The 23,489-nt window shown below is 52.0% G+C and overlaps 1 protein-coding gene and 3 non-coding genes across 5 annotated transcripts; all 4 read left to right on the top strand.

Moving 5' to 3' along the window:
- The first annotated feature begins 3,666 nt into the window (after positions 1–3,666).
- EIF4G1 (eukaryotic translation initiation factor 4 gamma 1) lies at positions 3,667–23,107 on the top strand. Of its 2 annotated transcripts, none has more exons than XM_028100875.2 (33): positions 3,667–3,788; positions 4,609–4,665; positions 4,883–4,976; positions 5,275–5,361; positions 6,469–6,645; positions 6,872–6,971; positions 8,075–8,187; positions 9,001–9,093; positions 9,298–9,364; positions 9,650–10,480; positions 10,758–10,846; positions 10,926–11,112; positions 11,433–11,566; positions 11,691–11,849; positions 12,016–12,201; positions 12,388–12,585; positions 12,809–12,955; positions 13,186–13,422; positions 13,619–13,723; positions 13,846–14,005; positions 14,216–14,316; positions 14,932–15,034; positions 15,275–15,377; positions 15,612–15,844; positions 16,172–16,290; positions 16,379–16,551; positions 17,053–17,178; positions 17,337–17,418; positions 18,971–19,069; positions 19,183–19,317; positions 19,428–19,509; positions 19,650–19,790; positions 22,473–23,107. In XM_028100875.2, exons 3-33 carry the CDS (start codon positions 4,917–4,919, stop codon positions 22,655–22,657), a joined length of 4,812 nt encoding a protein of 1,603 aa, XP_027956676.1. In that variant the 5' UTR covers positions 3,667–3,788; positions 4,609–4,665; positions 4,883–4,916; the 3' UTR covers positions 22,658–23,107. The 2 variants fall into 2 exon arrangements, with proteins under 2 accessions (XP_027956676.1, XP_027956675.1); XM_028100874.2 differs by having other exon boundaries at positions 12,013–12,201.
- On the top strand, positions 10,536–10,604 carry LOC114207208 (small nucleolar RNA SNORD66). Its single transcript, XR_003608807.1, has one exon. It is a non-coding gene; the product is annotated as a small nucleolar RNA SNORD66 (small nucleolar RNA).
- On the top strand, positions 13,475–13,551 carry LOC114207207 (small nucleolar RNA SNORD66). Its single transcript, XR_003608806.1, has one exon. It is a non-coding gene; the product is annotated as a small nucleolar RNA SNORD66 (small nucleolar RNA).
- LOC114207206 (small nucleolar RNA SNORD66) lies at positions 14,056–14,132 on the top strand. Its single transcript, XR_003608805.1, has one exon. It is a non-coding gene; the product is annotated as a small nucleolar RNA SNORD66 (small nucleolar RNA).
- Positions 23,108–23,489: the final 382 nt, after the last annotated feature.

Genomic DNA, 23,489 nt, shown 5'->3' with positions numbered 1-23,489 from the left:
GTCTTAGTGTAGCAATGGGAAAAAGGAGTAGCCTCCTTCCTGGAATGCAGTCACCTTTGATCTTCAGTGCTCCTTCCTGGTGGGGTTGGTATGAGTATAGCTATGCTGCCAGCTGGGGCCTGGGCCCCTCTGGATGCGCTGCAGAGCATAGGGCCCTGCCAGGTAATCGTGGTAACTAACCAACACTCTCTGTGGGGTTAGCTTCCGAGCAGTGCCTGGCACTTACTAGGTCTTCGATAGATGTTGAAAGAATAATTATTCTACATACTTCAGAGATCTCAAAACAGCTTTGAGAGGTAGGTATTATCCCTGTGTTTTGGTGAGGAATATAAAGTTTGGAGAGAGGTTCAGTAACTTACTCAAGGTCACATGGTAAGTGTTGGAGCCAGGATTGGAATCTAAGTTTGTTTGACTCCAAAGCCTATGCCGTTATTACGTTAATCTGTGTCTGTAGCCTTGGAGCCTTGCAGACCCCCTTGTAGTCCAAGGTCTTGGCTAGCTGGAGAATGGCAACTTCGGATTAGTGTCTCTATTGTCTTCTCTCCCTTCTTACTTGGCAGCCTGTATAAAACCTGTACAAAAGTTGAAGTACTGGACTTGGGAGTCAGTAGACCTGTCAAACCCCTTTAATGGATCTGTGGTCCTGAGCTAATCAGCCTGTCTGGTGAGCCTCTGTTACCTGTAAAATGGGGATACCGTAATTGCCTTCCTTGATACCCAATGGTGGTGATGTAAAGATAATTTGGAGGGGCACCCAGCTGGCTCAGTTAGTGGAACGTGTGACTCTTGATCTTAGGGCTGTGGGTTTGAGCCTCATGTTGGGTGTTGAGATTACTTAAAAATAATTTTTTTTAAAAGATTTATTTATTTTAGAGACAGAGTGCGTGGTGGGGAGGGGCAGAGGAAGAGGGAGAGAGAAACTTAAGCAGACTCTGCACTGAACGTGGGACCCAACACAGGGCTCGATCTCACGACCCTGAGGATCACAACTGAACCAAAACCAAGAGTCGGGTGCCCCAAAAATAAAATGTTAAAAAAAAAAATTAGAAAGTGATTTGTAGGGATGCCTGGCTGGCTCAGTAGGTGGAGCATGCGACTCAGTCTCAGGGTTGGGAGTTTGAGTGCCATGCTGGGTGTGGAGCCTACTTAAAAAAAAAAAAAGAAAGTGATTTGTAAGTAGCAAAACAGTCTAAATAATTCGTTCCCAAATCAGTGATTGTGCTTTAGAGTAAAATTTTCATAATGACTCAACCTTTTACATTTCAGTCATTCATTCAGCAACAAATATCAATGGAGCTTTACTCTGCATTGGACATTATTTTAGTTTGTGTGGATGCAGAGATACCAGAAAAAAACAAAACCCTATCCTCAAAAAGCTTACTTAATGGAAAAGAAAACAATTGTGATATATTGTTATCGATACTGTACTGGGGTGTGAGGAAAGTACCCTGGAATCATTGAAATAGAGCCCAAGTGCCTAGGTAGGTCAGGAGAAAATTTTGAGGGAAAATGAGACCTGGAGGAAGACGAGTTTGTCCAGAGGAAAAGGGTAGAATATCGCTAAGGGAGTACAAAAAGAAGGAAAGCGGAAAAGCTATTTATTTTCAGAAACCACAGATAGTTTGCTTTGGCCAAGTGTACAGGGCCAGGAAAAAGTGTGGTAGGAGATACAGTAAAAGAGACACAGGCTCAGATCAGGTTTAGAAGAGCTTTGTTGTTCTCTCAATGGAGACCACTGAGTGAGAGCAGGAAAGTCATATCAGTTATCTGGGTAAGGAAGCTCACCATGGAGCCTGGGAGACCAGGCAAAGGAAATAAATGCTTGCACTAGGGCATTAGAGGTGGGGAAGGGCAGAAGAAAGATTTTTTTTTTTTAAGATAATAGTACTTGAATTTGATCCAAATGACAAGAGGACCTGGTGACTGATTAGAGGTAGAACATGGATGGGAAGGAATGTAGGATGAATCCCAGATTTTCAGGTTGGGCACTATTCATTGAAAAAGAATACATGGGCACCAACATGTATGGGGTTGAGGTGGAGGACTCTTGAGTAGGGAGAGATGACAAGTTCCTATCTGGGCATACACAATTTGAGATGCCTGTGGGATGACCAGGTGGAGATGTCTTTTAGGTGGTACCTTGTTCTAAGTGGACTTCGAGAGAGAGGTTTCTGAGTTAGGAACAGATTGTCATGTAGGCAAGTAATTGATTTTTTTTTTTTTAGTAATTGATTTTTATATATTAGTTTGCTTAGGGAGAAAGAAATTAGAAGAGTAGAGAAAGGAGTCATACATGATTAAGTCACAGAACCAAAATGAAGAGTCAGAGAACACTAGATCTGCATTCTCATTCTCACTATGTTTCCTTCTCCATGAATCTATATTGCTCTCCTTTGGAGCTTCAGTTCCTCATATACAATGGGAAGAATGCAATCCGTTTTGTTGTTGTTGTTGTTGTTGTTTTTAAAGATTTTATTTATTTATTTGACAGAGAGAGGCACAGTGAGAGGGGGAACACAGCAGGGGGAATGGGAGAGGGAGAAGCAGGTTTCCCGCGGAGCAGGGAGCCCGATGCAGGGCTCAATGCAGGGCTCGATGTGGGGCTGGATCCCAGGACCCTGTGATCATGACCTGAGCTGAAGGCGGACGCTTAAGGACGGAGCCACCCAGGTGCCCCTGAATGGAACCTGTTTTATAGGAAATTGTGAAGATTGAGATCACATAGGTCATATATATTAAGTGACCACGTTATCGTTGGTACAGAGAAAATGTTTTCTTACCTTCTGAGATTATATGTGTGCACATGTACACACCCACAACCACCACAGATCGTGCACAAGAGTGTCATTGCCAGGTACGTAGGCACTGTTTCAAGCCCTTTTCACATGAATTAACTCCTTTAATCTTCACAGTCCAATAGTGTGGATGTTATCATTGTGAGAGAAAGCACCGTGGTTAAAAGCTCGGACTGAGCCAGACTGCCTGGTTTCAAATCTTCCCCATTTTACAAGTTATTAAGTAGGTAGGTAATAGGTACATGGCCGGGAAGTAGCAGAATTTAGATTTAAAACCTAGGCTATCTGAGTACGTGGATTTGCCTCTAGAACAATTCCTCCCGGTGCCAAAAGTCTTTTGGCTGCATGGCAGGAGTTTTGGGATTACTTCTTCCGTCATTATTCTGAACTTTCCATGATGGATTTTTGTCTCTCCCTGGGAGTGGCTGATGTTTGTAACGCAAATTTACTCGTACTAATTCCTTAGGATGTTTCAGTCCTTTTAGCCTAGCATTCAGTTTAATAGGTATTTCAATCACTTTATTTTCGAAGGCTGCATAATTTGTATTTCTTTTCATATTTGTATTATGATTTATTTAGGCAGGACTGAGTCTTTAATAAATTTCGGTATTCTCAGCAACCCCCCGCCGCCCCCCCCCGCCTCGGCCGCCAGCACTCAGTACTTAGTATGCACTCAATAAATGCTTGTTCAAAGAATGAATGAACTTAAGAACCGCGGAACAGAGACGCCGAGGGGGGTCGGCCTGGAAGTTCCAAAGTTCGGGTGGGGGCAAGGGGGCGGGTACTGACTGTCACATGACAAGGCGGGGCAAATCTGTACTCCGCGGCGCCCGGCGCGCTCCGCCCTCTGCGCCGGTCACGTGGGGGCGCCGGCTGCGCCTGCGGAGAAGCGGTGGCCGCCGAGCGGGATCTGTGCGGGGAGCCGGAAATGGTTGTGGACTACGTCTGTGCGGCTGCGTGGGGCTCGGCCGCGCGGACTGAAGGAGACTGAAGGTAAAGCCGCCATGTCCGGGCCCGACCCGGCCCCCCCACCCCCTCCCCCCGCATCCGCCGCCATCCGGGCCGGGACCGGCCACCCTGCGCAGCCGCCCCGGCGCCCTGGCCCCGCGGCCCAAGCCCGGGCCCCGGCTCGCCAGGGCCCGATCCCTGGCCCACGTGTGCCCGGCCTGGCCCGGCCTGGCTGCTGGGTGGGGGTGGGGGAGCGCGGGGCCGGAATATGCGGTCCCCGCGGGCTGGTAGGGTGCCGGGTTCGCCGGCCGCGAAGTGCCACCTCGGCCTGACCCGAGGGGGCCCCGCGGGCGCAGGCACCGCGGCTCCCGGCCCATCGCCCCCTCCCCCCTTTGCGGCCCGGCCGCCGGGAAGTGACACGTTGTTCTTTGGCACTGGCCGGCGCTGCGCAGGGAGGGCGCAGGGGAGGGAGGCGGCAGCGGCGGGCAGGGAGGAGCCCCCGGCCCCGCCCGCCCTCCGGGCCGACCCTCACTTGCTAGGAACCGGCTCTTCTTCGGCCGCCGCCCGCCTGGCCTTTTACGGCCCGACTCCCGCCCTTCCTGGCCTCCACTCCTGGGCGGCGGCAGGCCCCGCGTCTGGCCCCGTGAGGGTGCCCCCGCGGCCACCCGCAGCAGGCGTTCCTTGTGTGCCCCTGGGCCTGGCCCCGAACCCGGTGTCCCCAGGTGGGGGGTGGGGACACCACGGCCGAAGCTGCTAGCTCCGTTTGTGATCCGGGAGCCTGGTGCCAGCGAGACCTGGAATTTCCGGTCTGGTTGGTCTTGGGCCCCGCGGAGCCAGGTTGATACCCCTCACCTCCCAACCCCAGGCCCTCGGATGCCCAGAACCTGTAGGCCGCACCGTGGACTTATTCTTAACCGAGGGGGTGAGTGAGGGGGCTGTTTCAGCAGACCAGGGGGGTGGTTGGAGGTGATGCGGGTTTGACAACGTGTTGGTGGGGACGTAAGGTGGATCCTTCACCCTCTTCGCGCCTCTGGTACTTCGGTGTGGGACCTAGCCTTTGCTGCTTCAACCCCTCCCCCACTCCATTTGCCTTAAGCTTGGGTCCCTTCCCCTTTCCGAGCTCCACTCTTTCCCAACAGGTGCTGGGGGGACCCTGATGTGGCACCAAATGAAATGAACAAAGCTCCACAGCCCACAGGCCCCCCACCTGCCCCATCCCCTGGACTCCCACAGGTAATTAGGGAGGAATTAGTAGAGACTGGGGTGGGGGTGGGAGAGATCAGGCAGCTGGTCAGGAACAGGTTCCAACCTCTGGATTTTCCCACCCCCATCTGTGTCAGGGCAAAGTGCAGCTTCCTGCTGCCAAATTGAGACAGGGCCCCTGGGCTGTTACCAGGGGCTGTCATGGGGAAGAGGGGGCATGTGGACTGCTGAAGCTCTTGGCACAGGTCTGCTCCCCTTACTTTACCAGCTTAGGTTTCTGCCCCACCCGGGTTTCCCCTCTTGCTGAACTCTGGTCTCCCCCCTTCAGCCAGCGTTTCCCCCGGGGCAGACAGCACCGGTGGTGTTCAGTACGCCACAAGCGACACAAATGAACACGCCTTCTCAGCCCCGCCAGGTGAGGGGCTGTGGGGAGGGGAGTAGGGGGCCTGGGTGGGAGCCATGGAAAGCTTAGGCCAGTTTGGGCCTAGGATGGAAACTATGGAGGCCGTGTACCTGCCCCAATTTCCTGACAGTTGCTCTGTGTTCTTTCATGCGGCTCTGCACTTTGTGCTGTTGATTACTTATGGTGGCTGGCCCCTTGGGGAGTATGGAGTCAGTGGGGGTGGCATTACTAGGGGTCCTGGTGCCTTGAGAATTGGGAGCAGTGCTTTGGGCCCTGCTGTCAACTCCTGTTTTCCTATTTCCTCCTTTTCCTGGGAGGTCATGAGTGCCCCATTCCCCTTCCCTTCTTTCTCTTTGGACTATGGCAAGATAAACGCTCCAGGTGGTTCTTGCCTTTCTCTGTTCTCTAAATTCTTCCTCACTAAGTGGGAGCATTCGTGTCCTACCTCCTTCATTTTTGTTTTCCTCCTCATCACCTTGGGGATAATTCTCTTCTTTCCTGCCCCCATGTGCTCTCAGGGAGGATTCAGGTCTCTGCAGGTAATACCCCTTTGCTGATCCTGGACCCTCTTGTGGTCTCACCCTTAACCTCCACCCTAGTCAAGGGCTAGACACAGGGATGGGTCTTCAGGGTGGGGACATTGTTTGCTGTTTGAGGTCCTCAAGTCTGATGCCAACCGATGCATGTTAGAGGCTAGATCTTGGCAGACTGCATATCTGAGAACTGGGAGACTGTTGCATGTTAGTGGTTAGCTTCTCTGTACCTTATGGTGGAGCAATGCATGTTGGGGAGTATGTTGCCCAAAAGGGCTTTACTTAGGCATGATGCATCTGGGTGTTAGGGAGCCTTTGCAGAAGGGTAGCCTGGTAGAGGTGACGTGAGTATGCACGGCGGTGAGGGAGTAAATGTTCATGGTGTGCAAAGTGCGTACCTGAATGTGAAGGTTTCGTGTGAGTACAAGAAGCTGCTTAACCATCAGTTGGTCAGGTGAGTTAGGATTGGCCCCTGTGCTGCAAAGCCCCCAGTATTTCTCTCCAGACTAGAGACATTGTGGAGTTGCCATTTTGCTGTCCATTTCCTCCCTCTCCCAACGCCAACTGCCTTCCTCCCTCTTGACAGCACTTCTACCCTAGCCGGGCCCAGCCCCCAAGCAGTGCAGCCACCCGAGTGCAGAGTGCAGCCCCCGCCCGCCCTGGCCCAGCTGCCCATGTCTACCCTGCTGGATCCCAAGTAATGATGATCCCTTCCCAGATCTCCTACTCAGCCTCCCAAGGGGCCTACTACATCCCTGGACAGGTGAGGCTGGAGGCTTGGGGGCTGGAAGCCATGGAACCTTCAACCCCAACCCCCCTCTCCCGTACCCTGACCCTCCAGTCGCATCTTTTCTGCAGAGGTGTGACTTCCCTTCTGGTCATTGCCCACAGTGGCTTGTCCTGTCTTGCCCTGCATTCTCTTTGTAGTCTGATATGGTACTCAGAGTTCCCTCAACTCCTCTCCCCTCCTCCTCCCCCTTCCCCACCAGGGGCGTTCCACATATGTTGTTCCGACACAGCAGTATCCTGTACAGCCAGGAGCCCCAGGCTTCTATCCGGGTGCAAGCCCTACAGAGTTTGGGACTTACGGTAAGCAGGGGAGGGTCAGGTGAGAGAGTCGCAGGGAGCATCTAAACTCGCCTACGAATTCCTAGACCTTTCCTAGGCTTGTTTCTTGGTCTAGAAATGATAGGGTTAGTAGGTAGTAGGGGTTGGTGCTTAATGTGAAACTGGTGTTGGGGGGCGGTAAGGGGGCAGGGCAGAGCGTTTTATCCTATTGATGAGAGTTGGGCGTCCTCCCTGTTTGCAAGAATTTAGGATCAGGCACAACTTTGAGGGCCTCTTAGTAAACATTCCCTGTGACACTTGTTCCATGGTTGGTGGGAGCCCATGTAACATGGATTTGGGAGGTTTTGTAGCTGTTTTTCATTTATATTCTAGGAAAGGATTAGTCTGTTCTTTATGGCAGTGGTTTCCAAAATTTTTTGATCATCAGGAAAAATTTTGAGTATGTACCTCTAATACATGTATGTTTTTGTTTGTTTATACGTATGCATCATTTAAACAACACATTTAATGTTGCTTGTCAAAAACAAGTGGAGATTATGGATGAGATTAAAGAACACATCCCATTTTGGAGACCATTGCTTTAAGGAATTAGTTTTTCCACATCCTGGGCCTGGTTCATAATGTTACTCTTTGTTTCCTTGCCCCTTAGCAAAGGGCTGGAGACTGGAACTGGACTCAGGTTGAGTGGAACAGGGTTGGCAAATCTGTTTTTCTCATTCTCAGCCAAAGACCTGATTCTGTTGCAGGTTAAGTAGTTGCTGCTCCCTCAGAATACATGTGTGTGTGTTGCTGGAGGTTGGGGGCATACATAATACCTTATAGGGTAGAAGAGAAACCGAAGTCCTGGTAGTGGGAGCTGGTATGTGGTGAGGAAGGAGTGCCTGTCTACGAGGTGTGTGTATGTCAGTGTCAGGAATTCTTGTAAACGCAGTTCAGACTGGTTCCCCAGCTTTGATAGACACCTAATTCCCTTGGGGAGGTGGGTGGGGCAGGGCAAGGGGCCGGCTGTGGGTGATGAGAGGTTCTGGGGATGGGAGGCGTTCAAGCAGGCATTTGTATATGGTTGGGCCCTGACGCTGCCACTATTCTTCCTTTCTGTGTCTTCCCCCCCTGCCCCCCAAAAGCTGGCGCCTACTACCCAGCCCAGGGTGTGCAGCAGTTTCCCACTGGTGTGGCCCCCGCCCCAGTTTTGATGAACCAGCCACCCCAGATTGCTCCCAAGAGGGAGCGGAAGACCGTGAGTAACAGCAAGGGGCTCTGGGACATCGGGGAAAGGGAGAATCAAGGTCGGGCGCATTGTGGGTCAGGGAGCAGAAAGTTGAGGAAGGAGATCTTCGGCTGGGAGTGGTTAGAGAATGGAGATCTGTGAAGTGCTCAGGTTCTTTGTAAGGACTAAGACTTCAGTGTAGAAGTGGCTCATGGGAAGACTGAAGAGGCTCATGCAGGAGTTCCTGAGAGACCCAGGTTCTGGGGGTCCATAAGATCTACGTTTGGTTTGGGGTTTCTGGTGGCTGGTCTTGGAAATGGTTTGTTTTCTGTGGCCCCACCCCCCACCTCCCAGTCCTGGAAGCTCTTGAGGCCTCCGCCTCTGCTCAATCCTCAAGCCCTGGGCGTGGTGCCCAGAATAGGGTGCCAGGGCTGGGGAAGCCGCTGAGTCACCCTGGCTCCACCCACTGGATCTGGGCCCTGCCCCCAGAGATCAGGCAGACTAGCCACAAGTGAGCTGTATGGGTGCTAGGTGGGGGTCCTGGGCCCCATGGTGTGCAGCCGGGGACTTGGGGACTGCTGGTGGGGCAGGGCTGAGGGAGGGAGGGGCATTGTGATGTACGGGGCTGCTCTGTGAGGTCAGGGGTCTCTTAGGGGTGGGGGCCGGGGTAGGGAGTACAAGATGAGCTGGATGGGTTGACAGTAGAACTCATGGGGTTTCTGGCACCCACCCACCTGCTTCCCAGTGGGGGGTGGGGGGTTGGCCTGGAGTCCTAGGAGTGGGGCAGGGTGGAGAGGTGGGCTCCTCCTATTTCCCATTCATCCCGGAGCTTTCTTTCCCCAGATCCGAATTCGAGATCCAAACCAAGGAGGGAAGGATATCACGGAGGAGATCATGTCTGGGGCCCGCACCGCCTCCACACCCACCCCTCCCCAGGTATTGTCTGATCTTTGAGTGAGGCCCTGGCTAGGATGCCTGTTCTGACTAGGGTTCCCAAGTCCTTTGATCTTTTCTTTCAACGAAGGGGTTTCTTTGTCTGCTTTCCTGGGTTTTTAGGCAGAGTTAAAGTAGAAATGGCTCTAACAGAGAAGGGTTGCGGGCCTCATCGGGGCAAACTTGGTAATCCTTTGTGTCCTGCAGACGGGAGGTGGTCTGGAGCCTCAAGCTAATGGGGAGACACCCCAGGTTGCTGTTGTTGTTCGGCCAGGTAGGTAAGCAGGTGGGGCAGAGCTTTTATGGGGAAAAGGAGTGTGACGATTTCACGTGCTAAGGAGTTGGAGTAACTTGACCTGGGTGCCAGAGAAGAATGACCTTAGGTTTTAGGTAGTGGGATTTTGCGAGTGGAGCAGATGTTGGGTGAGAAGGGAAAAGGCTTAGGTGGGATAAGATGGCAGGGGTGGGTGTTAGGCTGGGAATGTCTTGGCTGGGAGGAGGACGCACAACAGCAGTGAAGATGTGCCTCTAATTACTCGTTGTCTTTCCTGTGGCGCAGATGACCGGTCCCAGGGAGCAATCATTGGGAGCCGACCAGGGCTGCCTGGCCCAGAACATAGCCCTTCAGAATCCCAGCCTTCATCACCTTGTCCGACCCCATCACCACCCCCAATCTTGGAACCGGGGTCTGAGCCTAATCTCGCAGTCCTCTCCATTCCTGGGGACACTGTGACAACGGGGATGATCCAAATGTCTGTAGAAGAATCCAGCCCTATGCCCCGTGAAACTGGGGAGCCATATTGCCTCTCTCCAGAACCCACTCCCCTTGCTGAACCCATACTGGAAGTAGAAGTGACACTTAGCAAACCGATTCCAGAATCTGAGTTCTCTTCCAGTCCTCTCCAGGTTTCCACCCCCTCTGCATCTCACAAAGAGGAAATTTTTCCTGAACCAAATGGCATGGTCCCATCTGAGGATCTGGAACCAGAGGTGGAGTCGAGCCCAGAGCTTGCTCCTCTCCCTCCCCCAGCTTGTCCCTCCGAATCCCCCATGCCCATTGCTCCAACTGCCCAACCTGAGGAACTGCTCAACGGAGCCCCCTCGCCACCAGCTGTGGACTTAAGCCCAGTCAGTGAGCCAAAGGAGCAGGCCAAGGAGGTGACAGCGTCAGTGGCTTCCCACACCGTCCTCTCTGCCACTCCAGCTCTGGCTCCTCCAGCTACTTCCCCAGCTCAGGAGGAGGAAATGGAGGAAGAAGAAGAAGAGGAAGAAGAAGGAGAAGCAGGAGACGCTGAAGGTCAGAAAGGAGGAGAGGAACTTCTCCCCCCAGAGAGCACCCCTGTTGCAGCCCACCTGTCTCAGAATTTGGAGGCAGCAGCCGCCACCCAAGGTGAGGTGTGGCTGGATGGTGGAAGTGGGGTGGGCTGGGAGGTGTGGGGTTTTCTCTGTAGTGATGACCTCTCATTTGTGCCACTGTGTCTGGGTCATAGAAGCCCTTTGGTGGAACCCAAGAGAGAAAATTCCAAGATTAAGGGATTTTAAATCTGGAGTGGGTGTTGATGGAAAGAGGAAATACTGTAGAGTAGCTACTTTTTTTTTTTTTTTAATTTCCCCAGGGATTAGGGGTACTCCATAAGTTACTCCCATTTTTCTTATCCCCCAAATAGTGGCGGTGTCTGTGCCAAAGAAGAGACGGAAAATTAAGGAGCTCAATAAGAAGGAGGCTGTGGGAGATATTCTAGATGCCTTCAAGGAGGTAAGGGAGCAGAAAGAGCAGAGTTTGGGTATGAACACTAGTCATAGTGCAACCAAATTGGAATGTCCTATGGTTACAGGTGAGCCCAGGAGTACCAGAAGTGGAGAATCAGCCTCCTCTGGGCACCAGTCCTGGTCCAGAGCCTGAGAGCAGCAGTGCACCCCTGAGGCCTGAGGAAGCAGATGAGACCTGGGACTCAAAGGAAGACAAAATTCACAATGCTGAGAACATCCAGCCCGGGGAACAGAAGTATGAGTATAAGTCAGGTATGCTGGGGTGCCTGGGTGGCTCAGGTGGTTAAGCATCTGTCTTGGGCTCGGGTCATGATCCCAGGGTTCTGGGATCGAGCTGAGTGTCGGGCTCCCTGCTCATTGGGGAGCCTGAGCCTGCTTCTTCCTCTCCCTCTTCCCCTCCCCTCACTCGTGTTCTCTCTGTCTCTCTCTCTGCTCACTCGCTCTCTCAAATAAGTAAACAAAATCTTAAAAAAAAAAAAAAAATTCTGAAGAAAGGGTTGAGAAGGGTTGGGTATTCTTTCCAGGGCCCCAGGAGACAAAGGTATGATTGGTTCATCTCGTCTTCCTCGTAGATCAGTGGAAGCCTCTAAACCTTGAGGAGAAAAAGCGTTATGATCGTGAGTTCCTGCTTGGCTTTCAGTTCATCTTTGCCAGTATGCAGAAGCCGGAGGGATTGCCCCATATCAGCGATGTGGTGTTGGATAAGGTTGGTAGACTTGAGGGGGAGGGTCAGTTTGGGCTGGCTGGCTGGCTGGGGAGGAGCCTGAGGTCCTGAAAGAGTAGTCAGGAGCCATAGCGTATTTCTCATGCCTTCCCTGTCCTCTTTGCAGGCCAATAAAACACCACTGCGGTCACAGGACTCCACTAGACTTCCAGGCATCAATTGTGGTCCAGACTTCACTCCTTCCTTTGCCAACCTTGGCCGACCAGCCCTTAGCAACCGTGGGCCCCCAAGGGGTGGGCCAGGTGGGGAGCTGCCCCGAGGGCCGGTGAGTGGGACTGGCTAGGGGGACAGATGGTGGGGGGGGGTTGGGGAATGGCTCCCCTGTCTTGCTGCGGGGAGGGGGAGTCCGGCCTGGTGATGTGCGGTAGCGGTGGCACAGGTTGTGCTGACTCGCTCTGTGTCTTCACTCGTCCTCACCCCTTGCTTAGCAGGCTGGTCTGGGACCCCGGCGATCTCAACAGGGCCCCCGAAAGGAACCCCGCAAGATCATTGCTACAGTGTTAATGACTGAAGATATAAAGTTGAACAAAGCGGAGAAAGCCTGGAAACCCAGCAGCAAGCGGACGGCTGCTGATAAGGATCGAGGCGAGGAGGATGCTGACGGCAGCAAAACCCAGGTACCGGCCAGTGCTGCTTTTGCTGTTTCTTCTCAAGGTCTGCCCTCTGAGCCAGCTCTGCTCTCTTTGTTTCTGTCGTCCTTATGACCAGTGGCTACTTGAGTCCCTACAACCTCTCCCATCCCGCCCAGCAACCTCTTCTGAGAACCTCACTGGATTCTGAGTCTTCTCTGTTCCCTCTCCCAGGACCTGTTCCGCAGGGTGCGCTCCATCCTGAATAAGCTGACACCCCAGATGTTCCAGCAGCTGATGAAGCAGGTGACGCAGCTGGCCATTGACACCGAGGAACGCCTCAAAGGGGTCATTGATCTTATCTTCGAGAAGGCCATTTCAGAGCCCAACTTCTCTGTGGCCTATGCCAACATGTGCCGCTGCCTCATGGCGGTTAGTGTCCACTGTTACTGAACCTTGTGGTCTAATTTCCTACTTCTTTTCCTAGGACTCCTTGAGTCCAGCTGCTTGGTTCTCTTCCAGGCTGTGCTGTTGATGGCAGCCAGGAGGTGGCAGAGTGGGGGCCAAGGGTCTTCCTAGGTTAGGTAGCTAAAGACCCTTGGAGGGCCCTCCCGCTCTGGACCAGCTTAAATGTGATGTTCTCTTTGACATACAGCTGAAAGTGCCCACTACAGAAAAGCCAACAGTGACTGTGAACTTCCGAAAACTGTTGTTGAATCGATGTCAAAAAGAGTTTGAAAAAGACAAGGATGATGATGAGGTTTTTGAGAAGAAGCAAAAAGAGATGGATGAAGCTGCTACGGTAAGAGAAAACCCACCAAGCCTACTGTCCATCCACCCAGTTGCTACTCGGCTGTAGAATAGGGTGGGGGGGGTAAAAGGGGGTTGGGGGTGATGGTGTTTTGGGGGTTTCTCTGCCTTAAGACAGGAATACTTGCAGCTAGGGTTAGGAATCCAGGTAGTGGAGGAGAGAAGGGTTTTAGTCCAGTGTCTGGGTACCTTTTTGATGGATTTCTGCCCTATAATTGGCAGGCAGAGGAACGGGGACGCCTGAAGGAAGAGTTGGAAGAGGCTCGAGACATAGCCCGGCGGCGCTCTTTAGGGAATATCAAGTTTATTGGGGAGTTGTTCAAGCTGAAGATGTTAACAGAGGCGATAATGCATGACTGTGTAGTTAAACTGCTTAAGAACCATGACGAAGAGTCCCTTGAATGCCTTTGTCGTCTGCTCACTACCATTGGCAAAGATCTGGACTTTGAAAAAGCCAAGGTAGGGGTCCTGGGATGTGGAATGGAACAGGCAGAAGTGCCTGGGGCCTGCTCTCCACTCAGAAACTCCTTGCCGGGCTGCTGTGTGTGGGCCACCGAGCCACAGTGATGGAGTTGAGGGTCTGAGGAGGGGCCGGGTCTGCATTTGGAGGTGAGGTGTTACAAGTTCCTGACCTGATCCCTTTGCTGCTTCCTAGCCCCGAATGGATCAGTATTTCAACCAGATGGAAAAAATCATTAAGGAAAAGAAGACTTCATCCCGAATCCGCTTTATGCTGCAAGATGTGCTGGATCTGCGACGGGTGTGTGTCCTCTCCTTCCCACTGCTGGTCTGCTGCCTATATGCCATAGCCTCCAGTTCCCAGCATTGCTTTGTCTGGGCCTCTGATATAATTACCGTATGACTGGTCTTCTGTCCCTACAGAGCAATTGGGTGCCACGCCGCGGGGACCAGGGTCCCAAGACCATTGACCAGATCCACAAGGAGGCTGAGATGGAGGAGCACTGGGAACACGTAAAAGTGCAGCAGCTAATGGCCAAGGGCAGCGACAAGCGTCGGGGCGGCCCCCCAGGCCCACCCATTAGTGAGTCTGAGGCTCAGATTAAGGAGGGGGGCACAGTGAGGGGTTACACTTTCCACTGATGATTTTTTTGTTAGTGCCACGTGTCTGGGCCACTGAGACCACGTGATGGAACTGAGGATCTGAGGAAGGGGGGCTGGGGGCAGCCCCAGGCGATAGCGGTGCTAGGAGGTACTCATTATTGCAATATGCTGTCTCTCCTCTTTGTCCCAGGCCGTGGCCTCCCACTTGTGGATGATGGTGGCTGGAACACAGTCCCCATCAGCAAGGGCAGCCGCCCTATCGACACCTCACGACTCACCAAGATCACGAAGGTAGTGGGTGGTGTATTGGAGGGAGTGGTGGTGGTCATGGGGAGGGTAAAGAGGGATCAAACAGGCAGTGAGCCTAGGTTAGGATCTTGGTCCCCTCACTTTCTGAAGTTGGAAAGCTGACGGCTGAATTTTTCCTCTTGGACTAACTGGTTAGATTGCTAGAGACGGGACTGCCAGCTCAAGGGGGTATATATTCACATCTGTCTGGGCCAGTGGTCAGCAAACCCACATAGCAAATCTGGCCCATTCCTTGCTTCTCTATATTCCACAGCTAACAAGTGGCATTTACGGTTTTTTAACGGTTGGAAAAGATAAAGTGGATGATATTATGTAATACGAAATTATTCGAAATGTAAATTTCAGTGTTCTTGGTTTTATTATAACACAACCATATTCATTCCCCTTAAGTATCCTTTGTGAGTGCTTTTGTGCAACAGTGGCTGAGTGGAATAGTTGAAATAGAAAGTGTCCGGCCTGCAAAGCCTGAAGTATTTACTATTTGGTCTTTTACAGGAAAAGATTGCCTGGCCCCTGGTCTAGGCCATTTGCTACTGTGTAGCGGTGGGCTTTGGCCAGATCAGACTCTTGACGTCTCCGTTCCCTTTCCTTCCTCAGCCTGGCTCCATTGATTCTAACAACCAGCTCTTTGCACCTGGAGGACGATTGAGCTGGGGCAAGGGCAGCAGTGGGGGCTCAGGAGCCAAGCCCTCCGATGCAGGTATGGAGGCCACTGTAAAGAGTTGGGTGGCTGTTTTTTCTTCCTTGAGGGCAGATCCTTGTTTGTAGGGGAGGCTTTTGGTACAAAGTGGTTAGGTAATAACAGGAGGCCTATGCTCGGGACTAGGACTGAATGAACTGTTTGTGTTGGGAGTAGGACCAAGTGTCCTACACTGGCAAGTAGGAGACAGAATGGGAGAATGTGGGAAGAGATTTTGATCTGGGCTTTCTGCCTCCCCAGCATCAGAAGCTGCTCGTCCAGCTACTAGCACCTTGAACCGCTTCTCAGCCCTTCAACAAGCAGTACCTACAGAAAGCACAGATGGCAGACGTGTGGTACAGAGGTGAGGTTTCCTGGGTGTCTCCATTCTTCACACGGGGAGTGCTGGGATGGGCTTCGGTGGTTGCCATAGGAATCCTCACACCTGTGCTGCTCAGAGCCCCTAGCTAAATTGGGGCACATTCCTGATGCCAGGAACTAGGCACGATGGTAGCTCAGCATGTTGGATGATAGCTATACGAGAGAGCACCTCGGCAGTACAGGTGAGAGGTGACGTGCCTGTTTTTTTTTTCTCTAGGAGTAGCTTGAGTCGGGAAAGAAGTGAGAAAGCTGGGGACCGGGGAGACCGCCTAGAGCGGAGTGAACGGGGAGGTGACCGTGGGGACCGGCTTGATCGCTCTCGGACACCTGCCACCAAGCGGAGCTTCAGCAAGGAAGTGGAGGAGCGGAGTAGAGAGCGGCCCTCCCAGCCTGAGGGACTCCGCAAGGCAGCTAGCCTCACAGAGGATCGGGACCGCGGGCGGGATGCCGGTAAGGGGCTGGGAAGGGAAAGGTGTGGGTTTGGGTCTAGCCAGTCTCCAATCTTCAGAGCTCCGGGCCTAGGAAAATTAGAACTGAAGAGTGTCCATGGGGCGCGTGGGTGGCTCAGTGGGTTAAGCGTCTGCCTTGGGCTCAGGTTAGGACGGAGCCCCACATTGGCCTCCGTGCTCAGTGGGGAGCCTGCTCCTCCTCCTCCGCCCCTCCCCCTCCGCCCCTCCCCCTCTGCTTGTGAGCTATTTTTTTCTTTCTCTAGAATAAATAAAGTCTTAAAAGAGAAAAAAAGAACTAAAGGGTGTTCAATCTGTCCTTCCCCTTCAGTGAAGCGAGAAGCCACCCTGCCCCCGGTGAGCCCCCCGAAGGCTGCGCTTTCTGAGGAAGAGCTGGAGAAGAAATCCAAGGCCATCATTGAGGAATACCTCCATCTCAATGACCTGAAGGTAGGCTCCGCGGGGGGGGTCTGAGGGACAGCAGAGCAGGCGGGACCAAACGGTGACTGCCCTCTCCCTCCTGCCCACACCCCTGCAGGAGGCAGTGCAGTGCGTACAGGAGCTGGCCTCACCCTCCCTGCTCTTCATCTTCGTGCGGCATGGCATTGAGTCAACACTGGAGCGCAGCACCATCGCTCGTGAGCATATGGGGCGGCTGCTGCACCAGCTGCTTTTGGCCGGGCACCTCTCCACTGCTCAGTACTACCAAGGGTATGGCTTCTGAGGGCCTTCTGCTTTTACAGACCCACAGACTTCCCTTCTCTGTAGGATGCATGCAACCTCGGATAAGAGTGTAGGTTCCTCAGTCATCCTGGTCAGTGTGACTTTTGGCAGAGCTAGGGTGTACCATGCAAGGACAAGAGTGTGGCCTTAGCTTGAGATAGTTGCCCCCTGTTTAGGAAATGTTCTCGTGGGGTCCGCAGTTGGTCCTTTAACAATGCCATGTTGCCCAGGGAGGAGAGTAGGGGTCCGGCTTACCTTTCCTAGAATGCCCTGACGTTTTTTTTTTTTTTTCAAGATTTATTTTTATTAGAAAGAGAGGGAGAGGGAGAGAATCTTTAGGCAGACTGCCTGCTGAGTGTGGAGCCCAACATGGGGCTTGATCCCAGGACCCCAAGATCATGACCTGAGCCAAAATCAAGAGTCAGATGCTCAACCGACTGAGCCACCCAGGTTCCCCTAGAATGCCCTGACTTTGAATTCCATTTGCAGGCTGTATGAAATCTTAGAATTGGCTGAAGACATGGAAATTGACATCCCCCACGTGTGGCTCTACCTAGCAGAACTCGTAACGCCCATCCTTCAGGAAGGTGGGATACCTATGGGGGAGCTGTTCAGGTAAGCTCTCTTTTTGGGATTCAGGGGAGGTAAAGACAAAGTTGGGGAGGGGAGGCATATATGGCAGGTGCAATGCCTGGGTTTAGGGAGGGATGGGGTAGTGTACTGAGAGGGCTTTGGAGGCCATCAACACTCACTGTATTTTTCTTTCCCTGTAGGGAGATTACAAAACCTCTGAGACCCCTGGGCAAAGCGACTTCCCTGTTGCTGGAGATCCTGGGGCTTCTGTGTAAAAGCATGGTAAGTGAGAGCCTTTTGGGGGTGATGTGTCAGGACTTCTCTTCCCACCATGCGGTTTGGGCTGGTTGCGGTGACCCTGGTGCCTCATGGCCCTTTGGTGGGATGGGGTTAATGGTGATGGTATGCTGTGTTGGTACCTGGGAGAGGAAACGACGAGGCTGGCACTCTCAGACCGGTTCCTGTCGTGAGTTCTGGACAAGCCTGGGGGAGAAGCACGATAAAAACAAAAACAAAAAAAACCCCAGCAATCTAAGACCCTAAGTCCTTGATTGATTGATTCATTCATTCAACTAGCATTTTTTTTTTTTAAACATTTACCAACCACATATTAGGCACTGGGAATACCACAGTGAATAAAACACAGTTAGGAAGCCAGCTGGAAGAGAAAAGTAAGAAATGACAGCTTAATAAAAACAATGTGAAGTAAAGCATGAAATAGTTGAAATGGAGTGTCTTGGGTACTGTGAGGTTGCAAAGGAGTGTCTCTTTGGTGATGTTCCTGACAGAAAGCTTTCCCAGAAGGGTGCTGGAACTGCTTTGTGAAAGTTAAGTGGTGACTAGCAAATGTCACGGAAAGACGGGAAAGGCAAGTGGGTGGGGCACTCCGTGGTCGAGAGCGCTGGGAAGAGCACTTTAGGAGTTTAGCCGCCCCTGGGGCCTGGACAGGTAGACTTGAGTGGAAAGGAATTGTTTTTTCAGCGTCCTATTAATCCTTTTAGGTAGAAGCCTGTATTAGGGTAGTTTGTCAATATACTTTTTTTTTTTTTTTAAAGTATATTGAACTATGTGTATCTCATTGAATCTGTGGTGCAGCAGGTTGTAGGACATGTTATTGCTACACTGTTAATAAAGAAAAGATTTATGGTCATTTGTTTAAATGTATCAACTGTGAGATGAGACTCAGTGTATTAGAATGAGCATCTTTAAAATTTGTGAATTACGGTAGTCCTATTAAGCGTCACTATCATCATTCTGAATATCTGCTGTTATAAAGAGTAATGTCTTCAGAATCTCTTGTACCCTCACAGAAAATGGGCTCAGCCTGTTGTTTATGTGAGGAATTCTGATTTGCAGTGAGGGTTGTGGGGGTATATCTGCTTCTAAAATTTTCTGGAATTGGTAACCAAAAAGGCATATTTGTTAGAAGTTGTCCACTCCCGAGCATTTGTTTGCTTGGAATAATGAAAGAGTAAGGTATTTTAGAAGAAGAATCGTAGAGGAGTGTGGATTTGGTTGTTTACCTTTTTCAGTAAAGGTAATTCTGTGAAAGCTAATTGACCTCTTCTGTAGAGGCTCTTAGGCTATCTGCTGCCCCCCCCCCCCATTTCCTAGCACTGTGGTAGATGATTTCTTGTGTCTTTGGGTGATTTTTTTGGCTGTCTGTCCAGTACTAGCCTGTAGGCATGGAGAGACTGCCTGTTTGGTACTTTTGTAACATCCTGAGCCCCTGGCGGGCACCTAGTGGCCTTTCAGTAAATATTTGTTGGGTGACATCTGTGGAGCTAGGTCTTGGAGGGAGAGAAGGTTGCTGAATTGGTCTTGCATTTTCCAGAGTCCCAAAAAGGTGGGGATGCTGTGGCGAGAGGCCGGACTCAGCTGGAAGGAATTTCTACCTGAAGGCCAGGATGTCAGTGCATTCGTCGCTGAACAGGTTTGTAGCTGGAATTAGGCTAATTCTAGCATTTGGGACTGGCCATTCTTCTTCCTCTTCCCTCAAAACACTCATGTGGTACACTTACCTCCTGACTGTGGGTCTTTTTGTAGAAGGTGGAGTATACCTTGGGCGAGGAGTCAGAAGCCCCTGGCCAAAGGATGCTCTCCTCCGAGGAGCTGAGCAGGCAGCTGGAGAAGCTGCTGAAGGAGGGCAGCAGTAACCAGCGGGTGTTTGACTGGATAGAGGTATGTTTCTCCTGGGTATTGGGGGAGAGGGATAAAGGAGAGGCAGTTCTTGGTGTGCGGGTAGGGGCATAGTTCAGAACTTAGGGGCCTTTTGTTTCTCGTCTGCACAGGCCAACCTGAGTGAGCAGCAGGTAGCATCCAACACACTAGTTCGAGCCCTCATGACAACTGTCTGCTATTCTGCAATTATCTGTAAGAGGAGCCAGGGAGATGGTGGGGCAAGGGTGGGCCCAGCAGACAAATGGAGGGAGGGAGGTTTTGGTCTTTGCCTCCTGGTTGTGGACCAGGTTGAGGGTGCATTAGTCCACTTAACTCTGTCTTCTTCCCTGTAGTTGAGACGCCCCTCCGAGTGGATGTCACGGTGCTGAAAGTGCGAGCGAAACTGCTACAGAAATACCTGTGTGATGAGCAGAAGGAGCTGCAGGCGCTCTACGCCCTCCAGGCCCTTGTAGTGACCTTAGAACAGCCCGCCAGTAAGAGCCAGGCTGCAGGGCGTGGGGGTAGGGGTGCTGCCAGGGAGCAGGGGCAGTCATGGAAAGGGTCTCAACCCAAGAGAGGGGGGTGGTCCCTGGAGAGCAGAATGCCCTGGTGGTTGATTTCTTCCCCCTGCACGGGTTTGTTTTCTGGCCTACAAATGGAAGGAGGTAAGACTCAGCCTTGAAGGTTAATTGGCTGCCATTTTGTACCCAGCCAGCTGTTCGATGCCAGGAGCACGGAGGTGAAAAACGGTAACGATTTCTAAGGACCCAGTGCTCTTGTGGCCTGGCAGGGGGTTGAGAGGCTTTTCTTTCCTTGCCTTATTTAATTCTCACAGCTGTTGTTTAAAGTATGTCCCCGTTACCCCTTTTCCATGTTGGGAGACTGAGGTTTAGGTTAACATGCCTGAGATTGTGCGTTCGGCAAACAGGTTTGTGCCAGGGGCACTGGGACATTGGCAGTGATTAAGTCAAGCACGGTTCTCATGCTGGCCTGGAGTCTAACAGGTGATGAGTGGCTGAAGATGGGTCCTGTGGGGTGCTCTCTGGGGACACCTAGCGTAAGGGATGACAAGTGGGGGGTGGGAATTGACAAAACGTCAGCCCAATGACAAAGGGGAGGGGGCTACTTGAAATGAAGGAATTGTGTGTAAAGGCAGGCCCTGAGGCAGAAGGGACTTGACACAGGTAAAAGAAGTGCTCAAGGAAGGCCAGTGTGGGCGAGCATAAATAGCAGCTAGTTGTGTGTGAGGCAAGATGGGGCTGGAGAGATGGACATGGGCCAGGTCCTGCAGGGCTGTCTAAGCTGTGGGACGAGTTTTGGCCTTCAGCCTAAGGCCAGGAAAAAGCTTTGTGGAATTTTAGTTTTTAGATCATCCTGGCCATTAGTAGGAAGAGTGGTTTGGAATGGGTTGAATGTGAACATGGCAAGAGCAGCAAATTAGGAGCGGGTTCTGTTGCTGGTGGCTCGAGCTTGCTGGTAGCATTGGAGCTGGGAGTGGTGCGGTTACAGTTAAAACATAACCCTGGCATGGTGGGAGAGGTCATGAGAGGTCATGAGAGAGGGGAAGTTACAGGACTTCCAGCATGCTTATTTAGCAGGTGAGGGGATGGCATGGTACCATTTGCCTTGGGGGTGGGGTTGGGAACACTGGATCAGGTTGAGTTTGGTCATGATGAGTTTGTGGTCCCTGGGCAGGGGTGATCAGCGATGTCAGGTAGACAGCTGGGTACGGGAATTCATTTGGAAAGGAAGAGGTCCGGGTTGGTGGCCAATCTGTGAGAAGCTGGCACAGGGCAACACATGCAAGTTACCAGAGGATACGGGATTGCTTGATGAGAGCCTGCGATAGAACGTTCGAGTGGAGGACCCACAGGTAGGGATCAGAGGACGACAGGGTCGTGTGAACAAAGGACGAAGTAACTTTAGGAGAGGGAAGTAGTCTGTAACGTTAGATGCTTCTTGAGAATTCCATAGGAGCAGACCTGAACATTTAGGGCCTTTGGTGTAAAAACACGGAGGTCACTCGGGCATATTTGGTAGAGCAGGGGGCAGTCTGGATTGGAAAGGACTGAGTAATGCTTGACTGAGACAGGAAGAAAGGAAAACAGCAAGTGTAGACAGAATCTTTGAATTTAGTTAATTTCTTGTCCAAAGACAAAAATCTTTTGTTTGACTGTAGGAGATGGTGGTTGTAAGGGAGGCCTTTTGTGTTTAGATGGGAGAAACTTGGCCTCAAAAATATAGGGCAGAGTGGATAATTGATTGTGTAGGGTCCCCAGGGTGGGTGTGCATAGAATTTGGAACACAAGTTTAACACATTTATCCCCAAATGGGATAAATGCTCTCCTGCTGTACAATGGGTCTGGGGGGCGGTGGTTGTGGATTTGAGGGTGTGTGTACCCTGAGGAACATACTGGCTTGCAGCTTCTCATAGATGGCTGTCAGCGTTTCATCTAGAGCTGGACTCCAGATTCGAGCAAGGCTTGCTTTAGAAGACAGTGAATTCGCTACTTGGCCTGCCTTTGGCAGGGCAGTGTGGGGGTATGGGATAGGTTGTGTTTAGGGCTTATAGGACAAGTGCTTGGGAAGGCTTAACTAGTAGTCAGGATGGGGAGAAAGAGGGTCCGAGCAAGGGGTGCTGGAGTTGAGCCTAAAGAAATTCAGTAGGAAGGTGACAAGAGAAAGGAAGTTCCTGGCAAAGGATGCAGCACCTGTAAAAGTGTCAAGGCCAGAGAGGATGTGTATGTTCAGGAGATGTGTGGAAAATAAAGAGGAAATTGGGATCCAGTTTGCTAGCATCTAATGGGGACCAGTGAACGTTCCAGGTTATAAACGCTTGACTTTGGTGAGTGATGTATCTGGGACTTAATGTCATTCCTTAAATTGAGAGGTACCAATTCCGTGTATAGTTTTTCTCATTAAATATATCATGAGTGAAGCTGCTGAGGTGAAGCTTGGGCAGGTTGGTAAGGTTTTTCTGTGACTCATTACCATGCACCGATCTCGCGAAGAGGTTAACATCTTGTTAGAGACCCACCTAGTCATTCTGGAATGGTCAGACACACAAATACCGGGATGGTGGGTCAGGCCCTTGTTTGAACAGTGGAGCCTGGGAGTGGAATGGGGTGGCTGTGGGCAGCACTCCTCTTAAGTGCTATTGTCCTGCCTGCTTGCAGATCTGCTTCGGATGTTCTTTGACACGCTGTATGACGAGGATGTGGTGAAAGAGGATGCCTTCTACAGCTGGGAGAGTAGCAAGGACCCTGCTGAGCAACAGGGCAAGGGCGTGGCCCTTAAATCTGTCACAGCCTTCTTCAAGTGGCTTCGTGAGGCGGAGGAGGAGGAGTCTGACCACAACTGAGGGCGGGTGGGGCGGGGGACTTGGAGCCCCATGGACACTCGGATGACCCGGCCACCCGCCCGGACTGCAGGGGGGGGCGGCAGCAGCGGCGGCGGCGGCAATGGGTGCCTGTAGTGCGATGTGTCTGAGCTAATAAAATGGCTGAAGAGGCAGGATGTCGTGGGGCTGCCTGGGGCCCCCCCTCCAGGATGCTGCCAGGTGTCCCTCTCCTCCCCCCTGGGGCACAGAGATATATTATATATAAAGTCTTGAAATTTGGTGTGTCTTGGTGGGGGGGCACCACCGCCTGCCCCTGGGGTCTTTTTTTTATTTTCTGAAAATCACTCATGGGACTGCCGTCCTCGCTGCTGGGGGCATATGCCCCAGCCCCTGCACCACCCCTGCTGCTGCCTGGGCAGGGGGAAGGGGGGGGGCACGGTGCCTGTAATTATTAAACATGAATTCAATTAAGCTCACTGCCTCCCTGCTTCATGGCCTGCTCCCTCTGGAGAAGGGGTATGGATAGGTGGGCAGCCTCCTTTCCAGAGCTGGCACTCTAGCATTGTCCCCTGTAACCTGGCACCCCTGTTGACTCTTCCTCTGTCCATGATTTTGGGGGTCGGAGGGTCACTTTCCTGGGGGGCTGGACCCTTGAAACGGACATGGTGGGGTGCCTTGTTGGTTGTTAGGGGAGAAGAGACAGCTGTGGGGTACTTCCAGAATTTGATGCAGACCCCTATGTGTGGAGGAGGCCCTGGGTTTCAAGATGTTCATAGCCGGAGAAGTCCTTTATGGCTTCAAGGTCTCATCTGTTTTAAAAAAAAGGGGGGGGGGCTGGATGCAGGAGTCTGAC

This window comes from Eumetopias jubatus, unplaced genomic scaffold (genome assembly GCF_037043125.1).
Source record: "Eumetopias jubatus isolate StellerSeaLion01/CBP00866 unplaced genomic scaffold, mEumJub1_p1.0 scaffold_1, whole genome shotgun sequence".
Lineage (NCBI taxonomy): Eukaryota > Metazoa > Chordata > Mammalia > Carnivora > Otariidae > Eumetopias > Eumetopias jubatus.
Note: the sequence above shows the minus strand (reverse complement) of the source record. Positions and strands in the feature narration are given on the sequence as shown.

Bases quoted from the DNA above. Each gene is read 5' to 3' on its own strand.
- EIF4G1 (XM_028100874.2), top strand. From the start codon at position 4,917: ATGAACAAAGCTCCACAGCCCACAGGCCCCCCACCTGCCCCATCCCCT. The intron at 10,481-10,757 runs GTGAGGTGTGGC...TCCCCCAAATAG, and splicing joins GGCAGCAGCCGCCACCCAAG to TGGCGGTGTCTGTGCCAAAG. The intron at 11,850-12,012 runs GTGAGTGGGACT...CCCCTTGCTTAG, and splicing joins GGGAGCTGCCCCGAGGGCCG to CAGGCTGGTCTGGGACCCCG.